This window comes from Physeter macrocephalus, chromosome 8 (genome assembly GCF_002837175.3).
Source record: "Physeter macrocephalus isolate SW-GA chromosome 8, ASM283717v5, whole genome shotgun sequence".
NCBI lineage: Eukaryota > Metazoa > Chordata > Mammalia > Artiodactyla > Physeteridae > Physeter > Physeter macrocephalus.
Window position 1 is genome coordinate 96,302,882 of NC_041221.1, and position 22,884 is coordinate 96,325,765.

The 22,884-nt window shown below is 37.7% G+C and overlaps 1 protein-coding gene across 4 annotated transcripts in view; it reads left to right on the forward strand.

Moving 5' to 3' along the window:
- The window catches only part of LNPEP (leucyl and cystinyl aminopeptidase), a 108,505-nt gene extending 89,067 nt beyond the window's left edge, over window positions 1-19,438 (forward strand). For 2 of the 4 annotated variants that reach the window (XM_024121286.3, XM_028493099.2), the window contains exons 12-18: window positions 4,642-4,825; window positions 5,974-6,127; window positions 11,212-11,396; window positions 12,894-13,055; window positions 15,057-15,197; window positions 15,865-15,946; window positions 16,591-19,438. In XM_024121286.3, coding sequence (XP_023977054.1) covers window positions 4,642-4,825; window positions 5,974-6,127; window positions 11,212-11,396; window positions 12,894-13,055; window positions 15,057-15,197; window positions 15,865-15,946; window positions 16,591-16,722 — 1,040 coding nt within the window. In that variant the 3' untranslated portion in view covers window positions 16,723-19,438. The remainder of the gene's footprint in view (window positions 1-4,641; window positions 4,826-5,973; window positions 6,128-11,211; window positions 11,397-12,893; window positions 13,056-15,056; window positions 15,198-15,864; window positions 15,947-16,590) is intronic. The other 2 variants (XR_008618089.1, XR_003680998.2) reach the window with 2 other exon arrangements.
- The last annotated feature ends 3,446 nt before the right edge of the window (window positions 19,439-22,884 follow it).

Genomic DNA, 22,884 nt, shown 5'->3' on the forward strand with positions numbered 1-22,884 from the left:
CATATTGTCTTGATTACTGTAGCTTTGTAGTATAGTCTGAAGTCAGGGAGTCTGATTCCTCCAGCTCCGTTTTTTTCCCTCAAGGTTGCTTTGGCTATTCGGGGTCTTTTGTGTCTCCATACAAATTTTAAGATTTTTTTGTTCTAGTTCTGTAAAAAATGTCGTTGGTAATTTGATAGGGATTGCATTCTATCTGTAGATTGCTTTACCCATCTCCCTATTTTTAAAAGGGACCAATAAGGAAATTTTGCAAACCTCCCAATAGTATATAAGTTTTTGGTGGTATTAGAAATAATTGGACAATAAGAAATCTGCTTTTATTAGCCCTCTACTTTTTAGCTCAGTTCGTATGCCAGTTTCTTAAACTCTTTCTGAGATTCACACCCCAAAGTCTTGCTCATATTTTCTTGCTATTGCCGTTTCCTTCTAAGTCCTTACCTGGCAGTCTCTGCTTCCACTGCACAAAAACTGTTTCAGCAACTCAAACATGCCACACTGCCTCTTGTCTCTGGGCCTTTATGAATGCTGTTTTCTCTTCTGGGAGAACACTCCTGCCTCCTGATTCCCTGGTTTTACTCCTATGCACTCTTCAGATCTCAACTCATCCATTGCTTGCTCTAAGGAGCCCTCTCTCACCCCAAGACAGGTTAGATGCCCTACTTATGTGTTTTAATGATATTCTCTACTTTTTATATACTATAAGTACTGTTTTGTTTATCTTTGTCCCACATTAGATGTATCCTCCATTGAGGGTGGAGATGTTGGTTACACAAATCACTTTTGCAACCTTAGCACCCTATAGGCACACAAAAATTTATTGAATAAATAAATTTAGTCTATAACAACGTGACTCAGTTTCAAATCTCACTGTAAAAAGTTCTAGGAAAAGAGCATTCCAACCTTGATGAAATGATACCTTCTGTTTCTCTTCATTTGAAAATATTCTTAGTAAAGGGGAATATATGAAATGCACTATAATATGATTGGTTTAATCTAGAGGTGGAACTGAGCCAGTATGTGCTGAAAGTGTCTGCTAATTCCGCTTCTCAACTGTGTTATTTACCTTGCTGCTGCAGTTTTAATTCCTGGCAGTTCAGGTTTTGAAAGTCCACACTGAAAATATCTGTCCTCACAAAAAGTGTTAGGACAGTTGGGTCTTCTTGGTTCCTGATGCTCCTGTGAGAACCAATTTTGGTTTAATTGAATTTTAATTTTTTCTTTTCTCAAAAGAAATATAGCACAGACAGTGACTACAGAGGCTTATTTTATGCCATATGACTTTAGTACAATGTGTTATCTTGGTGGTTTGTTAAATCTGTAGTATATTTTCGTGCGTTCTAATGTCAGGGTTGCTGGGTTAGTCCATTAGTTCAATCAAATATAGAAGTTATATGTGGTCAATACTTTTGTCACTTTTCCCCATGTACATGGATTTTGAATGGTTAATAGTTTTTTTGCATAAGAAGGGCTGAATGGGACCATTTTTCTAAACTACCTATTGAGGAAATTACACTAAAATGTCTCCCTCTCCCTTCTCTTCCTTCCTTTCCCCCCTCCTCTTTCCTCTCTCTCTCTTCCACATTTTATTCAAACCTAATCTCTTTCACTATAGGAAATTTTTATATTAACTCTAACTTGGAACATTCATGTTTCTAAAAGGATATCACTGTGCCAGAAATATTTCCCTGAAACTAAAGGACATGGCATTGAAATGAAAGGCAGTTGAAAAAAAGAGGAAGGAGGAAGGGCATGTAGTTAGGATTGGATATTTATCATGTGCCATTCTCTGCTCTTGCGTTTTCCCCCTAATAAAATAAAGGGGAAGAAAGGAGTATTGGAGAAAGGAATGCTTTTGAACAGAAGGGGATGCATGCAGTTCAACTGCATGTATCATGCTAGCCCTCTGGAGCAAGCTACACAGGAAATTTTGCAGCTTTAGAGTGAAAACATATTTTTTGTTTCTGTGCTTTAATGTTTCTTTATAAAACAGTAGTTGATTTTCATAACTCATTGATGAATGTTTTTTTAAAATCACTATTAGATTACTTAGTCTGGGCTTCTGCCATTTAACAGTGGAGTTGCTCACTCTTGTTTTACTACTCAGTGGACTGTGAAAATTGAACTGTTAATCTGTTAATGATTATAATAAATTAAAAACATATGAGGATAGCCTCATCCACATTTGAGCTGCAGGATGTAGTTACCTCCCTTGTGTGCAAAGCTATTATTTTCCTGATACCTGTGGTTTTAAGGTCCTCCATTCTGGATCACTCAGAAGACCTGAAAGAGACTAATATGTTGATTCTTTAAATGATAAATTTCCTCTCTATGCTGTCACTGCACTGCTTTATATTCTGTCATCAAAATGACAGTAATAATTTCAAGTACACTCCCAGCTGTGTTCCACCTCTCTACCATCTGGACTTGGCTAGGTTTACAACATGGCAAGTTGCTTATCAGCGAAGATACTCTGTATTTCAATATTTTCCTGTATCTATCCAATGGGAAAATTGCCATACTTAGCATTCCTTGTCTCCTTTGTTGGGAAAGGGAGATTTGAAGCTCTTTAGTTCTTCTTCCCAAGGTCCTTTCTTCATAAAAGCTCTGTAGGAAATTGTGTTTGGTGACCCGGAGAGTGTTGATATTTTTGCGTTAGCTAATGATAAAGTTAATTTCATTAGTCATAGGTTTGTTAAAAATATCTCCAACTTGGAGCAGCTACTGTTGCCATCACAAATAATCCTTAGAACTGCATTCTGCTCTAGAAAAGGAATAAACCCTATTAATGTAATTAATCTTTCCATCTGTTGCTATAGCAGCAATAAAACAAATTAGTATGGAGTTCTTTTTAATGAAAAAGACTGATTATCTGATATGTCATGTTAAGACATGATCAGAATGTAAGTCTTTCCATCTTAAAAATCTTTTACAGTTTCAGTAGAATTAGAGTAACTAAGGCATTAAGAAAATCTGATAAATTTAAATAATTCATGCTTTTGAAGTTGATCAACCCTAAGACTTCAGGTACTAAAGGGTTTAAATGTGTTTCCAAAGCATTTTATGTGTAAAAACCTTTATATATAATTATTATGATAGTGAATATTTTAAAACAGCCTAAATATTTCCAAATAGGAGATTGGTTAAGCTATGGTAGGTCTCGAAATAAAATATTATGAAGATACTTGAATACTGCATATGAAGACAGTGGGAAAATGGCAGGAAGTGAAATCTGATAGGTGAAAAGGCAGTATAAAATAAATGTATATAGATCCAGTGTATTAAATATTAATTCAGTTAAAATGTTTATAGGAAAAATCTTGGCAGGAAATATGCCTCGTAATGCTTTTATCGTCTGAGTTTAGATTATTTTTCTTATCTCTGCTCTTTCTCTTATAATTTAAAAAATTGTATTCTCTACTTTAAAATGGGGAAGAAAACTTACATCATAAACATCTACAAACTTTATTTAGATTTGTTTGAAACAACTTACCATGACATAATCGTTTTGTTCATTCGTTAATTCACTGAGTATTTTTTGAGTACTTGCTAGGAATATTGTTCTAGTGCTGAGGGATTAGCAGTGCACAAACTAAAGCTCATGGGGTTTATAGTCTAATAAATATTAAACCTTAAGATGCTTAGAAGCATACCCTTAACTATTGTTTTAAATTCATGTCCTCGCTGCCAACTTTGAAGGACATTTATTGATTGGTAATTTTAAAGGTTTTTAAAATTCCTGAATATATTTTGTAGTCCAGCTTTTGTAGTAATATTTTTTATAGTCACATATTTTAGCTTCTTGTTAATTGTACGTTAATTGAAATCATTCCATATAAATTTCTAACAATTCTCTCAGCATTTATATTTAATGGTAGGGGCCAAAAAATGCATTATCAATTTTCTATTATTTTAACTCAGTAATTTCTTACTTGTGCTTAATGAGACCTTAGTCCTTCCCTAATGTTTATTTTGCTGTCTTTGAATTATGTGACTTTTTAAATGGCTTTGTTTGTCCTTCCTTTGCTAACATAAACAAAGACAAATGCTGAGATGGAACACATTTTCTATAGTTCTCTCAGTGTCTTCCCCTGTGCCTCACCCTGCACACACTGCCCCTCTCCCTGCCTCTCTCCTCTAGCCACAGTGAACTTGGGAGCCGGTTCAGTGCATGGACTCCGTGTACACTTTCTCTCTGGGCCTTGAACACTCAGAGTCCCTCTTACTTGGCTAACAACACCTATATATCCTGAAGTCTCAACTTTGATGTCATTTCTTCCAAGAAATTTCTCCTAACCTTCCCTAGGGGGTGAAGCAGTTCTACTCTGTGCTTCTACAGAATGCCATGTTTTCTTTTTCCATAGACAACATTTATATGATATTCTATTCACCTGGTTACATTAGATTGTAAGATCTATGAGAGAAGGCACATGTCTACCTTGTTTACCGTTAAATAAATAATTGTTAAGTGAATGAGTGGTGATCTTTGTTAACATGAAAATAACTGCCCTGGGAGGCAGACATTTAGTTTCTTAATGGAATATTACATAATAATACCATATTAACTTTGAAACAAACAAAGTATGTTTAACATTTTTCTTTCCCTATTACCTTCTCTCTCTCTCATTTTTTGGTCTGTATTAGTTGTCATCAATCTCACAGAAGAAGTGAAGTGGATCAAGGTCAATACAGACATGACTGGCTATTATATTGTACATTATGCAGACAACAACTGGGAAGCACTGATCAAACAGTTGAAAATAAATCCTTATGTCCTGAGTGACAAAGATCGAGCCAACCTCATCAACAACATCTTTGAACTTGCAGGGTAGAGTATGCTTGTCTTGGGTCTTATTTTGTTTTGTTTTTAAATAAGTATTCTCGAGGAAAAGGACATTATAGAAAAGCAATTCAAAAGAACTAGCATGTATTGCCTGTTAGGTATAATTCATTTTGGAGGATTGGGAAGATATAAGACATATTTCTTGCCTTCAGGGGCTTTATAGTCTATCTAGAAACATCAGCTACAAACATATTGAACAGTTGTATAATAAGATTTAAATAATATTTCAAGACTGTACATACCAACAAGCAGGACACATATTTGCTGAATAAATTGATGTAGAAGTTCCATGTTTGCTTTATTTCATGAGAGAATTCTTGTCAAGCAGCAGGTGGTTTCAGCATAAAGCTTGGTGCTCCCTCACCAGTTTGAGGGACATCTCTGAGAGCTGGAGCACCACTTACCTCCCCAGCCATCCCGCAAGTCACTGCAATGACTCACCTCCCCAGCCAGTCACTGCAATGGCAGTGACCCCGTGTATGAATACCCTCTGAATAGCAAGATTACTGGTTTAGGTTGTTAATGTGTCAGACACACAAGGAATATTCAAATGTGTTCCTTCTGACTGCTCTTGACTGTCCTATTTTGGTTCATATTTTATGAAGTGACCTTCCATCATCTCAGCCATCATTGTTGTGATTTCTATAAAGTGGTTAATTTTTTAAATGTGCTCACCATAAATTCACAGCAGACCTTGACTTAACAAGTTTGACAAATTCCCCTACAAATAACAAATAAGAAAGTTCTTTCTGATTCAAATCCTCCTTCTGCCACCTGCTCTCACCTGATAAATAAAAGTAATTAATACATAAATAAAATTAGCACTCTTCATCTTTTCTCACCTAAAATATTATAATACTTTTCCTGAATCAGTAGCAATTTACAGGTGACTTATATAACAAAAACTGAGCTATTGTTTATTTCTCCTGCGATATGTCTTTAACCTTGAGTCACACACACGAACTAATCAAAGATAATAATATTTAGTCTAACTTTACAGAACACCACCCAAAGCTTAAAATTTACATCTTCAGGATCCCCCCACCCCCGCATCTAGCCACTTGTCTCTCAGCATACATACAGTTCATCTGCCTGTCTTGGCATATTTACTTTTTTGTTCTTTTACCCTTTAGTCTAGGCAAGGTGCCTCTTCAGAGAGCTTTTGATCTGATTGATTATCTTAGAAATGAGACCTATACTGCACCCATCACTGAAGCCCTGTTCCAGACGGAACTCATCTATAACCTTGAAGAACTGGGGCACATGGATCTGGCCTCCAGACTGGTGGTAAATCTGCCTTTTTGCCAAGTTCTCTTTGTTGCTTGCCTTTCCTGGTGTTATGCATGTTCCGTTCAGCACTAATAGACTGAAAAAGCAGCCAGTTGAATTCCATTTTCTTCACTTAGTTGTGAAATCTTTACTTTGAATCAAAATGTCGTTTCTTACCTTGAGGAGTTGATAAAGGGTTAGCGTGACATGATCTTGTCTGAATATCAAAGTATAGACTTCTGACAAAATGGGGCCACATGAAAAGAAAACGTCTCTATTCAAATCTTGGTTTATTTTTATATAATAAATGCTTGAAATAGGCCCTTTTGCAAAGTAGTGCTCCCCATTAATTTCCTAGTAGTCATTGTAAAATGACAGTTATGTTTGTACTGAGAATATTCTGTTTTAGGAGTCCTCACTGATAACTGTCTTATGGATGGTGATGCTGGTGAACATAAGTTTCTCTGCAAAGCACTAAAGGAGCCTTGGTATTGGAGACTGTTTTACCTTTTTTAAAACCAATTGCCTGATCTTAACAGTTGTTATTTTAGACACTTTCACTATTAAATTGTTGACAGTGTCTTTAAAAGTTTGGGAAGGAGTGATGAATTCTTTGTCTTATCTAATTCTCTGAATCACATTCTGACAACAAGGTTTGCTTTATAAACTAGTCAGGTTTTCCAAGGACCAGGCAAAAGGCAACTTTCAGGAAAAAGAAGAAGGTGATGGGCCAGGAATTAGATTAAGTCTTTTAGGATTTTGGTGTCCTCACTGTTAAAAAGAAGGTGTTGGATTGCTTTTTTTTTTTTTTTTTTTTTAATCCTCTTTTCTGCTGCTCTTTCCGTTACGCTGGACAACCCCTGTGATGACTTCTCTCATCACATGCGAGATTCTCAGTGCGGGGAAGGAGTGCAGGACGGGGGGCCATATGGAGTTTGAAAAGCACCTTTCCTACAAGTTTCTGATCTGACCCCAAAGGAGCCACCCCCCATCCCTACCCATAAGTGAGATGCTTCAGTTAGGTGATTTCTGAGGCATCTGCTAATTACTAAGATTTTTATCATTCTTCTATTTCATAAGGCTTTCAACTACCAGCCTTAATAAAAACCAGCACCTGCAATGTGACCTGGACCATAGTGACACTCAATAAATGTTGAATGAATAAGTGAGTAAAACATACCAGAAACAAGTACATTTCAGTGCTCATTATATTCTGCACACCGTGCTTAGTGCTTAATGCAGATTACCTCATTTAATCCTCACACAATGCCAAATAGATATTTCTACCCCCATTACATAGATGAGAAACTAAATAACTTCCCCAGAGTCACTTACCTAGTAAATGATAAAGCTGAGATTCAAACCCAGATTACTTTCACTCCAGACCCTGCTCTTTGTGTTATATGGCTGTATTTTGTGTTTTAGCGGTGTCATCTTTCAGAGGATACCCTTTTATTGGAAAAATCAAAGCTGTTTCTTGCTATCTTTTTTTCCCCTTTTTTAAACTGATATTTTAAATCAAAATAGTTTGAAGGCTTGTTAAAGTTCATGATGGCAGAAGCCACTCTTCTGCCTGCCTCTCTCCATTAACTCTGTTGAGGGCCTGGTGTCAGGAAGCACTTGATACTCAGGCTGTCCCTGTGCTGAGAACGCAGATGCTGAACTCAGTTCAAGGAGTTAGATCTTTTGAATATTTTCCTACTGTGACACTCAACTAACTCTGCATCTTCATCCCAAATGATGATTTCCAGTTTATTGGGCAGGTATGTGTTTATTCGGAACATAGCAGAATATACATAACCCCAGTCCATGGGATTAGTGGTTAGAGAGCAAGGGCAGGAGGCTTAGTATGTGTTTGTAAGACCCTTACTGCTGGAGGTCTTCATGCACTTGATTGTTAGTTAAAAGTCATGTTAGCTTTAATTCAAGAGGGAGAAACTGTCTCTTTAAAATTCTTATTCTAATCTTAGGGCATTCTAGTAGCATTAAAATTCTTAAAATATGAAATCTGACACACCATAGATGAGAGTAGAATGGCAGACCTTTCTGAGACCTTAGATCCAATCTTCACATAGTATTTGTAATTAAGACTGATGTCTAATTAATTTTTTAAGTCAGTGTCACCAGAGAATTGTGTACATTTATTGGTCACTGTGTTATTTAGGCTGCACAGACCCACATAACATATATTACCCATATATCACATTTTGTGATGTCTGCTGTGGTGTGTGGTGGGTAGAGTCTGGAAGCACATTTGAGTTGTGTGCAGTTGTTCACATCTGATGCTAAAATCTGATCTCAGTCATATTCCCGTTTCATCACTTATAACTCTGTCATTCTTTTGCATATGAGGGCTCGGTGGGATAAACCTTTTGCAATAAAAGCTGACACTTCACTTTTAAGAAGCTCAGTTGACCCAAGAAAGAACTCCCTGGGAACATCAGTGTAAAATTAAAGCAGTAAATCAAAATGTAATATATAACATAAGTGCCAGCATCTTGCCCTGTGTTTTATTTTTAAAACCATTTTGTGTTATTGTTGCGTATTATTGCATGTACATAGCTTGTAGAACTCATCAATTTATTCTCTCTCCCTACCGTCTTCACTTTATGAAATCAGAGGATTGAATCCTATTGTTTAATGAGGTTAAATTTCAAAAAATTAATGCAGAACCATGGAAAAACAGATTTAATTTTATTTCTAAAAAGGAAAGATAATTTGAAGCACTTGCTGTGATTTATTAATATTAAAAATGTAACCTGAATCACTTACAAAAAGATTTTTTAATCCAAATTTTCTAAAAACAGAATTATTCTTTTTTTAAATAAAATCTTTTACTCTTTTATGTTATCATTTGAAATATTTTTTTCAAATGATAAAAATGATCCAGCTTGCAGGACATTAGTTCCCCGACCAGGAATTGAACCAGGGCGTGGCAATGAAAGCGCTGAGTCCTAACCACTGGACCACCAGGGAAGTCCACTGAAATATATTTAAAATCAACTGTTTGGGGACTTACTCTTGACTCTTTGGTACAGGGTATAAGTAGTAAAGTTATACCCCGTAATTCCAATGGAGTAACTGCTTAGGAATTAGCTTTAGCATCTTCAAGTGTCAGGTTTCCCATACTTCCAGTACTTTAACGTTCTGTTTTTCCCCACTGGCTTCTTTGTTTTAGTAAACTCTTAAGGATCATTGCCAGTTTTCTCCACTGAATTTTTTTTAATGGTATTGTTAAGTATGGAACTTTTTTCTCTCTCTCTCTCATTCTTTGTTTCTTTTTGACAGTTATGAGTAGCTTTTAAATTTCTTTTCTGCATCATAATGCTATCATGAAGCCATTGAGAAAGTCAGGACAGTGGAAGACAACATGTGCCAGTGCAGTCATGTGTATCCAGCAGGATCTCCTGCATTGCTTTTATGTTCCTTGCACTATCAGTCAGCATGGCAAGTATTTTTCCACTTCACATCTTCCCAATGACTGGCAAGCTTTGTTACTCACACGTTCCACAAGGTGTCTGTTCTCTATTTCATTGCTTTTGAAGCAAACAAACAAAAGGGAGTTGACATGTTATCACAAACTTTGAGTCCATCTTCTTGTACAGATTCTTTTTTCCATTCTCATAGTCAGATCCACAAGAGACTTATTCAGAGAAGGTCTGGTGAGAAAATGGCCTCAGCAGTTTAAAACTCTCCAACTAGGATTCATTTTAACTATTGACAGAGGCACTCTAGAAGAATATTATGCTCTGTGAGGAGCCTGAACTAATTTGGGGGGGTTAAGAGGTGTTGTATGTGGTCATCTGTGGCACTTGACTACTTGAGATGAGATGTGGTAGTGATGGTGTCAGAGTACCAGTGGGAGGAGACCCTCCTCTGCCGAGAACCCTGTGGGCCAGGATGCCTCTAAATTGTTTTCGTTTTGAGTCTCCTTATTTGTAGCCATGAAGGTTTTCTAAAAAAATACCTATCAGCATTTTTATATTAGAATTTTTGTTCCTTTTAGTGACACTCACAAATGCATATTTTATATGGTGATTTTTTTAAACCCCTGTGTCCTCACTCCTCCCCCCTTGCACCACAGCTTGGAATATGGAAATAGTTCCATATACTATGAACAGCTTCCACACTTTTGTTCTGAGAAGAGATGAAAAAGAAATAAGATATCTCTTGGTTTCTTAATACCATAAGTATAGATTTCAGAATGACATCTCATTCAGAAGTAATTATAACAATGGACTTAATAGTAGATGATTCTATTGAATAACTGTTAATTTTCTTAAGTGTGATAAGGTATTATGGTTATATAGGAGAATTGCATGCTGAAGTGTTTATGAAATATCATGATATCTATAACTTACTTTCATATAGTTGAGCTAAAACCAGAAAAATATGTGTGTATGTGTTGCTATACACAAATGTTAAGAGTGTTAAAAAAAAATAGTGAATCTAACATATGGGTATTAATTTTACTATTCTTGCAGCTTTCCTGTAGGTTTGAAAAATTTTTAAATAAAAAGTTGGGGAAGGAGAAAAATAACTATAAACAACTATTCCTCCCTGCAGGCCTCATTTTCTTGCTAATTTGATTAGATTAATTTGTTATAGCATCAAACTAGATGATATTTTAAATATTCCTTTAACACTGGATTCAGAAACATTTAAGCATCTACCCATCAGTAGAGAAGTATATTTTTCTCTCACTGCTGAATGGATTTATGGATTCTAAAGTCATGAGGTCAGGAAGTTCCAGCTTCCTTCCAGCAGTGGTGATAGGTGATACTTTTTGGCAGGAAAATAACTTCTAGCTGAGTATACACAGAAGAAAGGTTCCCTACTGCACAGAAGTCATTAATTCTCTCTGTCTTATGTCATTAAGTCCACCTTGGCTATAGCAACCTTATTTATGGCCTTAGTTATTGAAGGGTTCTATCCCAGCTGTATGTGGACTTCATATGTCAGTTGATATTTAGTGAGTAATGCCTGTGTCCCCCTTTTTTTTCTCCTTGGGTGAGTGCTGGGAAGAAAAAGACCTAGTTGTCCCGATTTTTCTGGTTGTCCTAATTAGGATCACTCTGTTACAATCCATTCTGTCTCTCTAGACCAAGGTATTTAAATTGCTTCAAAGCCAGATCCAACAACAGACGTGGACTGATGAGGGCAGCCCATCTGTTCGGGAACTGCGATCAGCCTTGCTAGACTTTGCTTGCACCCACAGCCTGGAGAACTGCCGCACTGCCGCCATGAAGCTGTTTAACGACTGGGTGGCATCCAATGGAACTCAGAGGTGATGTGCGCGTCCACTCAAATGACCTTGCTTTCTCTTCTGTGCCCTACATCATATACTGAAACCAGGACCTCTATGTCCTGGGTCATAAATGTTATACAACAGTGTTGATGTAGGTGAACTCTATGTACCTGATTCTCAAGCACAACTGTTTTTTTGTGTGTGTATGGTAAAGTACATATAACATAAAGTTTAGTATCTTAACAATTTTTAAGTGTACGGTTCAGTAGTGTAAGTATATTCACACTGTTGTGCAGCAGATCTCCAGAATTCTTTCATCTTGCAAAACTGAAACTCTTTACCCAAACAGCAGTTCCCCATTTCCCCCGCTCTGGCCCTTGACAGCCACCATTCTACCTTCTGTTTTAGGAGTTTTACTGCTCTAAATACCTCATATAAGTGAAATCATACAGTATGTGTCTTTTTGTGACTGGTTTATTTCACTTAACATAATGTCCTTAAGATTCATCCATGTTATAGCATATGTCAGAATTTCCTTTCTTTTTAAGGCTGAATAATCCATTGTATGTATGTACCACATTTTGTTCATCCATTCATCCATTGATAGACATTTGGGTTGCTTCCACCTTCTGGCTCTTGTGAATAATGCTGCTATGAACATAGGTGTACAAATATCTCTTTGAGACCCTGCTTCAGTTCTTTCATATATTGTATATACCTAGAAGTGGTATTGCTGGATCATATGGTAGTTTCATTTTTAATTTTATAAGAACCCCCATAATGTGTTCCATAGGGGCTGCACTATTTTACATTCCTACCAACAGTGCATAAGGGTTCCAGTTTCTCCACATCCTCACCGACACTTATTCTCTGGGTTTTTGGTAGCAGCTCTCCTAATGGGTGTGAGGTGTCAAACAAGTCTCTTTTTATTTAGGAATAAAACACAGCAGGTGGAGTTAGCAGTTAGTAGAAATGTTTTTGATGATGATTGGTTCTCTCCAGGTTCCTTACTGGGCATTATGGGAAAAGATTCAAGCATCGGGTGGGGTATTTGGGTAACCCGTTGAAGCCCTCTTCAGCTCTGAGATCTTAATAAGGCAGCAAACTGTGCTTCTACCCCTCTTCTAACCCCTCCTGCTACATTTGCAGCTGTATTTCGACCATGGGACTTACCACACTGTATTGTGATGTATATATTTACTGTTCTGTACTTGGTGATAGCCTGTGAGTTCCTGAGGGCAGAGACTGTGTCTCACTCTTCTTCCCCTCCACAGTGTCCAGCCAGTTGCTTGCCTGGTTCTTTGTGGGTACACAGTGAATAATTATTGTATTAAATTGAATTGATATTCTTTTAGTCACACCATTAGGAAAGTAGCAGCCACTGAATTAATCATTTTCTTGACAACTAATTGTACAGTAAAGACTCTTATTATTACCTGCTCTGTACCCCAGAACACTACCACTAGTCAATTCCTTGCCTTTGTATTTAGGGTTTTTTTTTCTTGTTCTTCTCATATTTGACCACCTCTCTTACAGCCTACCCACTGATGTCATGACGACTGTGTTCAAGGTTGGAGCGAAAACTGAGAGAGGCTGGTCATTCCTCTTAAGCAAATATGTCTCTATAGGCTCTGAAGCAGAGAAGAATAAAATACTTGAAGCTCTTGCCAGCTCAGAGGATGTACGGAAACTTTACTGGTATGCAACCACCAAAGGAATATGATCTATAGAAACCAAAAGCATAAAAGCGCCATGCTTCTCAGGTGGGGGCCCCCCTTTTCCTCCCTTTGCTCACAGGCCGGACCTGACTTGGACAGTATGCTGAGGAGCCTGCATGTGCAGGGCTTCATCTCAGGGATCGGACCTGTACCCATAGGAGGCAGTGCTTTGCCCAGAAGAGACTGGAGATGCCAAGAGTCACAGCCCTGCTTTCTCCTTAAAAACGTCTTCATCCCCTTGGCATGTTGTCTTTAATTCCACAGTTAGTGCTTCCTTCTTTTTGGTCAAGGCATTGTTCTGTCGCAGCTGTCATTTTGAAAATGCAGACACTTCAGAAAAAGGTACCATGTAAAAGCTTATAGGTTACACCTTCATGCGAGTTTGTCAGACTTTTCCTTTTTAATTACTCAGCTGATGAAGACCTGAAAATGGAAGCTTCACATGGGGAATTGAAGAGCAGTGAGTAGGGCCTCCTGACAGGAAGAACAGTCAGTGGCAGGGGAGAGGAGCTCTGAGTAGCCTAGAGAAATAGGAAGTATCTCGAAAGAAAGTCAGTGCCAGGAAGGGGTGGAGGGAGGCACTTGGGTCTCGTTGCTTCTCTTGTATAATTTTGCTCATATAAATCATAATAGTGTCCCAGAGATGTCTTCAGCACCTGCCCAGATCCACTTTCCAAAGGATACACTGTAAACGGTCATTTTCTTTAAAGTAGTAGCCAGCCTCTGACCCAAACAAATAGAGAAAAGGTTTTGTTTTTAAATTAGTAATAATTTTGTTTTAGACTATTAATACACTGATAAATTTCCACAATAACGTATTTAAACAGTACCTAAGAAAATGGTGTAAAACGTGAAAGTATCTCTTGTTTGATCCTTTACTTCTGTTTTTATCCTCTCCTCTGTTAACAGTGTCAGTCCTGGTCTGAGTATTTATAGGTTTATACTATACCCAGTGTTTTGTGATGTTCTTTTTAGTGAATGATCAGTCTTTGAGATCTACCATAAAGCCTACTTCATTTTTTTTTTTTTTTTTTCTGGTATGCGGGCCTCCCTCTGTTGTGGCCTCTCCCGTTGCGGAGCACAGGCTCCGGACGCGCAGGCTCAGCGGCCATGGCTCACGGGCCCAGCCGCTCCGCGGCATGTGGGATCCTCCCAGACCGGGACGCGAACCCGGTTCCCCTGCATCGGCAGGCGGACGCGCAACCACTGCGCCACCAGGGAAGCCCCCTACTTCATTTTTTTATAGCTGTGTATTATTCCATAACATGGCTCTATCATAGTTTATTAATCCATCACATCTCGATGAGCATTTGGGTTTTTTCCCCTATTAAAAAATACTGCTGCATTCTTTTAGGGGTATGTGTTTTCTCACTATAAGCAGATATTATCACATAGTAAATGCTTATGTTCAAATGCCCGCTTTAATATTTATTAGCTGTGTAACTGGGGCAATTACATAACCTCAGCTTCTTAAACTGTAAAATGTGGATAGGTAGTAATGACCTATTTCAAGCATTGTTATTCAATAATTTAGAACATTATCTAGTACACATGAAGTATCAGTAAATGTATTGAGTGTATTCTAAAATGTATCTTAATTTTCATATGACAGCCCAGTTTTTTAAGAGTAATAAGATACCTCCCTATTCAAATCAAATAGTTTTTTAACAGAAAAAAATACTAGTCTTCAGAATTATAATAAATTCTACTAGAATTTATTTCCTAAATGTCCTTATTACATCAAGAACTATTTATTACTATGTGACAGTACATTAAACTGCTTACCTTATTGGTGAGTTTTTCCTTCATTTAAAAAAAAATGACAAGTTTTCACTCTATTAATGAATGAATCTTAGACTAACCTCAAACTTATATCCCTTGAATTGCCACAGAGCTTTATTTAGGAGACCAGTATTAATTTAAATTCAGTCATCACTTCATCATGAATAATTTTGGAAGCTAAATCTGCTTTGCTCTTCAGGTTAATGAAAAGTAGCCTCAATGGAGATACCATCCGAACACAAAAGCTGTCGTTTATCATTAGAACAGTGGGCCGGCATTTTCCTGGACACTTACTGGCGTGGGATTTTGTCAAAGAGAACTGGAGTAAGCTTGTACAGAAGTAAGTTTCTCGAAGAATCCCTAATTTTTAGTGTTCGCAGGCTCTGCATTTGAAAACAGCTCCCAGGGTTGTACTGGTTCACAAGAGTTACGTGTTGCTGTGAGAGGAAAAATGCTTCAGTTCTAGTTTTACTAAACACCCAGAAATCCGTAAACATAATTCCATAATTCCATGGCACGAGCCATGTAACAGTGGTGTTCCATGGAAGTTCCACTGAAGTGCTAATCAAGCCCAACCTTGCTCCATGCCGGCTCACTTAGCTTGGCCTGGCCACGGACTCTTTCAGAATAGCTGTTTAGTTACATGTGTTGAAAATACCTCCTCACTACCAGGGGATTGGTTAGGAACTCACACCCAGCTCAACAGCACATGTAGCTCATTTTTTCTTTTAAATCAATAGTGACACCTTCTGGGTGTATGATGTGATTTTTGAGGAGAAAATGGGCTAAGAATTTCTCTGGAACTCCTCTGCCCACTCTTTCCTCCCGCTGGCAGAGATGTGTATAGGATGACTCCTGATGTACCGAGCTGCCGCTCCCAGGAGCAGGACTCCTCTGTCTTGGGCACGTATAGCTTACATTAAGCATTTCCTTTGCACTCAGGAACTTTGCTTACCAGCAGCTGACTCATTTTTTTGCTTTTCACCCTTATGTTTGTGTTGCTTCAGGTTCCATCTGGGGTCCTATACCATACAAAGTATTGTTGCTGGATCAACTCACCTGTTTTCAACAAAGGCACATTTATCTGAGGTTGGTTGTATAAAATGCTACTAGGGAGGTTGGGTATCCCTTTGCCCTCAGGCTGCTCAGTTTAAGTCAGATGGTGGCTTCTCACGCCAAATCCTGTCCCTTCTCTCTGTCTGCCTTCATCAAAGCTAATGATTCTGCATCTGGATTATTTCTAAAGGGTAGATATACAGCAATGAGGAAAAATCCTGATTCCCTTCTCAACAATATTCCTTTGTCTCCCTAATACAAATGATTTTTTTGAATTAAAATCAACATATGCCAACTTTCTTTTTAAGTGGTGATTAAATTGTTTTTGAAGAATTCCATTCCAAGGGTAAAATTGGGCACCAGGCCTAACTTTAGACTCTACCTTATTTACTGTTACTTGGCCTTTTTTTTTTTTTTCCTACTTTAGATTTGAAAAATTCATCCTTGTGGGAGTAAGGGGAATTCATTTTTTAAATTACTTCACATTTCACCATACTTGATCAGGAACTCGATGTAAATACCTCAAATATTAAAATATAATATTTCTCATCTCTACTTCTCTTAAGACATCAGCACGGCCATCACTAACTTAAAGCTTATTTGAAAAGGATATTCAGAGTTACCGGAGAAATACCATCCTTTTCTTCTTTTGAAATACTTCTGTGTGCAACTTACAGGTCCAGGCATTCTTTGAAAATCAGTCAGAGGCAACCTTTCGACTTCGTTGTGTCCAGGAGGCTTTGGAAGTCATTCAGCTGAACATCCAGTGGGTGGAAAAGAACCTTAAAACGCTGACGTTTTGGCTGTAGCATGCATACCTGCACCTCATTCGGTCACCCATTCAGACAGCTTGTTAACTTGGGCTCTGCTGCTTTTGCAAAAGCCAAGGTGAAACCAGGATCACCAGGATCGCTGCTGAATTGTTTGCACTCTTAGGAGTTCTAGTTTGCTCAGGGCCCGTCTGTATTTTTCATCTGTCTTTTCTAAAATGTCTTTGGGCAGTGTGTAGTTATTTATTACCAAATTATATTCACCTACATGCCAACCATCTACAAAAACAATGGGTAATTTTCTACTTTGAAAATATTCAAATGGAGAAAAAATATGTTTTGGAATTCTGTTCTATCTCTCAGTATCTGGAAAGTGCTGACACCATGAAATAAGGAAAGAGCTACCATGGGAGCCACCATCTTTGCAGGCTGCTGGTTTATTAGCCACTTGTTGCTTCTTGTTGAGAGATGTTATTTGAATGTGGTTCCAAGTTAGCTTCAGAAAGTATGGTAATGAAGTCGACGAAGCATGCAACTATAGAGAACTGACCTCAAGTGTGCAGATCTACTTTGACTGGCGGTTTTGAATAATCCTTTATTTTCTGGAAGAAGTTTATAACTATTATATTTTTTTTCTGAAGAATAGCCAGGTGCTACAGAATTTTTAATTTTTTCTTGTATTGTCAAGCTAAATAACAAGGCCAAAAGATTAAATTTTCCAAATATTTAACACTTCCTTTTTCATCTTTCAGGAAAATATTTCAAACCAAGTTAATGTTAATTATAATTATTTTACTTATGAATTCCAGTATTCTCCAAACCTCTGTACACCTTTATCACTCCCTGCCATAGATACACCTTATGTTATAAATAAGTATTTCTACATTTATGGCAAGCATTTTTTTAATACTGGTGTCTCTTATCATGACTTTATTACTAAGAATACAATTTGTTTAAGTTACTTTTTGGCATAATAGATCATAGACACTTTCTCTGAATCATACCCGTTGGGTGGATTTTCATTTTATATGATAGAGTTGCATATTAGAAGCATATTTTAAAATAGGGCCTTTGAGCAATTGAACATTTTTATTTAAAGTTCACCACAGTACCTTAAAGGAATAAAGAGAATGTGTGTAGGAGTAACTTGATTTAGGTTTAATATGGTGGGCTTTGAATTTTTTCTACTGTCAGAAACAGTACTTTTCTTTAGTTGAAAAATCAAAGTTTTCTTTTGTAATGGCCAAACTAACATTATAAGGAATGGCCATGGAAAGAAAGAAAGAAGGAAAGAAGAAAGAGAGAGAGGAAAGTATCCAAAACTGTATGGCAATCTTACTCCTTCTAAAGGAGGAATACTGTACTTGAATTTTTTGAGCTATGCAGACTTATACCTAGATTGTTGTGTTTCTTTGATTCTTAGGAGAAAAGCTTTCTTCGTAATAATTCTTGTACTTTATATTTTGCTTGAAAACATCTACATATATAAAGAGGATATTTACCCATTTTTCACCTAAGATTTTCCCATGGAATTCCATACTTTTTAATGTTATGCTATCCCATCTATATGGGGCTTCCAAAAACTAACTCTAAGTCAGGAATATAAGGTTAAATAATAGGTAGAACATGTAGTATAATAAGTATTATTGGAGCTTTTGAAGTTTTTTTCCCCCAGAATTTTATTTCACCACTGTATTTCTGAGAACTCAAATAGATTGAAGCACAGCAGAATAGGATTCTATTTTACATGAGCACATAGATCCATGACACAATTAAGTACTGTTTGACAAGTGTTACATTCATTGCAGAGAGACAGTCTACTTGAATTGATAAAAAGGCACATCATACTAGATTACTAGTATGATGTGCCTTCTTATTGTAGAAGAAAAAAATATATGCTTTGGAGATCTGAAAGGCTATGAAAGTAGAAATCTAAGGAGTCCAGTTTGTTTATATCTAATCACTTGTTAATACCAAGTGATTAGACATAATTAAACTGAAGTAGTGTCAACTGCCACCATAAGTTTCTGCCGTCTTCCATCTTGTTTTATATAAATCTCTTTAAGTGAAATTGTGTTGTTTGCCACTGTTTTGGTGTTCATGAACTTTCTTACTATCACTGGTTCTACTTAATGCTAATGTCCTTTGCCTTTCGTGTTTTCATTTTACTGTACTTTAGCCACTGTAGGAACAAAGAGCTGTCAGAAGAGTTCTGGGTATATAGAGGATATTGAGCCGCGTCAGTCTTACTGGGTACAGAACAGAATCCTTTCTGAATATTGGAAAGAAAGAAATGAAAGTTAAGTGATGAGTTTGTTGGATTACAGATAGCCTGTTATTGAGTTGGATTTTAAAAGTGTCTACTCCTTCTAAAGCACCCGGAATGATAATCTGCAGTCAGATTGCTGAACATTCACATAGTCCCCATGTATTTCATGGGGCTGCAGGGAAGGTGTATGCATCTCAGGAGATGTGTCATCAGCAGGAACAGCAGTTCCTGGGCTGGGTTTGCAAAACAAGACCTGAATTTCGTAGGTATGATGTAGCTCTTCTCCCTTTTGCCTTTGTTATTTTTTTTTGAATTGGAATTAACTCTTTTTAAAGAGCTTTCTTCCTCCTTCTGCCCTCACACCCCCATTTGTACTTTAAAAAGCCTATGTAGGGGCTTCCCTGGTGGCGCAGTGGTTGCGCGTCCGCCTGCCGATGCAGGGGAACCGGGTTCGCGCCCCGGTCTGGGAGGATCCCACGTGCCGCGGAGCGGCTGGGCCCGTGATTTGTACTTTAAAAAGCCTATGTAAATATATATATATATATATTTTTTTTTTTTTTGCTGGGTTTTACTTTCTTTTATTTTGTGCTTCATTCTCCACATTGGCAAGTAAGTACCAAATGAAAAGTGGAAATCCAAAAGTATGATAAACCTCCTTTTCTCCCTTTCCCTTATTGCCTGCATGGGCAATAGCTAATAGAATAGTTGGTTGATTTCTTTGATTGGCTCTTTAGGGGTATATACTTTTTAAATGTACGTATGTGTTTTGAAATGTTTTTATATTCTTTCATTTTAATATAGTTTGTCCTGATGAAAAGTAAAATACTGTCCTGTGAAAATCTCTTCTACCCTTCCTATTTTTCCTGTATGGACAACAGCTACAGAGTAATTATTTGATTTCCCTTTTTGGAAGGAGATGGTAATAGTGGGAGAAGAGCAGAGTATGTTCTTTTTAAAATGTGTGCAAATGTGTTTGCTGCTATTTTGTGGGTGTTGTTTGATTTTGTATTTCCTTCATCCTTCTCATGGATAAGTAGATATCTAATGGACTGTGAAGGTCCAAAACTATGACAAATGTCCCATTTTCCCCTCTTCTTATTGCCTGTGTGGACATACTAACAGAGTAGTTGTAGTTTCTGTTGTTTTGATCTAATCTGTTCTTGAGGGCAGGGAGAGGGGAGGGTTGTATATTCTTCTTTCAAGCGTACATAAATGCTATGCTTTTTATTTTTTATTTTTTTAAAATTTATTTATTTTTGGTTGCGTTGGGTCTTCGTTGCTGCACACGGGCTTTCTCTAGCTGTGGCGAGTGGGGGCTACTCTTTGTTGCAGTGCGCGGGCTTCTCATTGCGGTGGCTTCTCTTGTTGCGGAGCATGGGCTGTAGGCGCGTGGGCTTCAGTAGTTGCAGCACGCAGGCTCAGTAGTTGTGGCACGTGGGTTCAGCAGTTGTGGCTCGCGGGCTCTAGAGCACAGGCTCCGTAGTTGTGGCGCACGGGCTTAGCTGCTCCACGGCATGTGGGATCTTCCTGGACCAGGGCTCGAACCCGTGTCCCCGGCATCAGCAGGCAGATTCTAAACCATTGCGCCACCGGGGAAGCCCTATGCTACTTTTTAATATTTCTTTTTTATATGTGTTCCTTTGCATGAATGCATATATACTTAATGAAAACTGAGGTTCAGAGTATGGTAAATCTCTTTTCCCTTGTCCTTATTGTCTCCTTGGGCAATAGCTAGAATAGTGGTCTTTGTTTTGTGGGGTGGGAGAGAGTGGGGTATGTACTTAATGTATATAAATAAATCTACTACTTTGTATTATAACTAATTCATTTCGTACTACATCCTTCTCATAGGACATGAAAGTACCTAATGAGACGTGGAGGTCCATATGTTTGACAGTCTCCTCTTGTCCCCTTCCCGTGTTGCTCATGTGGGCAGTGGCTAGTAGTTGATTAGTTTCAGAGGCTCTTTTGTGGGTATTGGGGTAAATACTTTTTAAATATATATTCATGTTTTTACTTCCTTATTATAGTATTTCATTGGGTACCCAGTCCTTCACTTGGACCCTTAGGTTGCTAATGAACCACAGAGTTCTGGATGTATAGCAGTCTTCTCCCTTTCCCTTTTTATCTGTGTAGGCAATAATTTTAAAGTAGTTTGGGCTTTTTGAAGTTTTGGGGGGCGGGAAGGGACTAAGGGCAAGATATAATACTTTTGAAAATTGTATATATACAGTGCTAGTTACTATATTGTGTTATTCCATTTTGTACCTGTCCCTTGCTTGGACGTGCAGGTACCTAACGAGATGTGGAGGTCCGGATGTATGAAAATCTCCCCTCTTCCCCTTTCCTTGTTGCCTCTGTGGGCAATAGTTTTAGAGTAGTGTAGACTATTATTTCTACCTCTATCACTCCCTCTCCTGGGAGCGTAGGGATATGTACTTTTTAAAATGTATATAAATGGTTTTTGCTCCTTTTTTCTGTTACTTCATTTTGTACCTAAACCTTTCCATGGATACTTAGGTACATGATGAAAATTAAGGTTCATTCTATGAAAAAAATCTCCTCCCCTTCCCTTGTTGCCTGTCTAGGCAATGACTAGTAGCATAGTTGGAGGTTTTTTTTTTTTTTTTTGGCAGGGTAGTGGGGGATTTCTGGGTTTGCATTTTATTTTTTTTAGTGTATATAAATGTTTGCTGCATTTTTTTGTTCTTCCACTTCAAACAGTGTTTTGTTTGGACTTGTAAATATCAAATGTAATGCAGAGGCCCAGATCCAGAGATGTAATAAATCTTTTCCCCCTTCCCCTATAGCCTGTGTATACCTGCAGTAGCATGAGTACTTAAGGATTTGGTTTTCTGTTCTTTGTTTTGAGGTTTTTAATGGGGAATGAGCTTGTTGGGCAAGATACGTAAATTTTTAAATGTATATAAATGTTTCTGCCTCTTTCGGTGTTTATTTCATTTTGAATCCAGGTTTTTGCATAACTATTTAGGAACTTAATGAAAGTTGAGATTGATTGATTCTATGAAAAATCTCCCTGCTCCCCTTCCCTCATTGCCTGGTGGGCAATGGTAGAAGAATAGATGTTTGGCTTCTGTTTTTGGAGAGGCAGGGATGGGAGAGGTGTGTGTGTGTGTGTGTGTGTGTGGGTACACACTTTTTTAATATATACAAATGTTTGCTACATTTTGTGTGTTATTTCACTTAGTACCCAGTTCTTTGCTGGGATCTGTAGGTACATAATGAAACATGGAGGTCCAGATGTATGATAAATCTCCTCTACTCCCTTCCCTCACTGCCGACATGGGCAATAGTTTAACAATTTTGGGTTCTTTTTGTGTTTTTTTTTTTTTTTAAGAGGGTGGAATTATTGGGTTGAGTAGTAGTTAGTGGGAAAGGACAGGGTATTAAAAAATGTGTATAAATGTTTCCATGTTATTGATTTTATACCTAGTCCTTTGGGTAGATGTCGAGGTACCAGATGCAAATTGAGGAGAAGTGTATGACAGCCTCCCCTTCTCCTTGTTGCCTGTGTGGGTAACAGCAAGTAGAAGAGTTGTGCATGGTTTGCTTACTTGTTTCATAGATTAAGTTACTTCTTCCTTTCCTACATATTTGCTCCTTCAGCTGGAGCTAGTATAGTTGTTTTGTGGTTTTGTTTTATTCCCTCGGATATATGCCTTTGAAGATGTAAATATATACATGCATATATATGATTTGCTTCTTTTCTTCCCCCATTATGTTCCTTTAATACTTAGTCCCTTACAGGGCTCTGAATGTATCTAACTAAAAATGTCCCACCAGATCCCTGCCATCTGACCTAAAGGTGTAGCATTGTGGTGGTGTAGCTAATGGCAACAGGCATGCAGCAGATAAGATGCGAGAAACCACTTGGATATGGTTGAGTTGTGAAAGCTAATCAGATCCAGCAT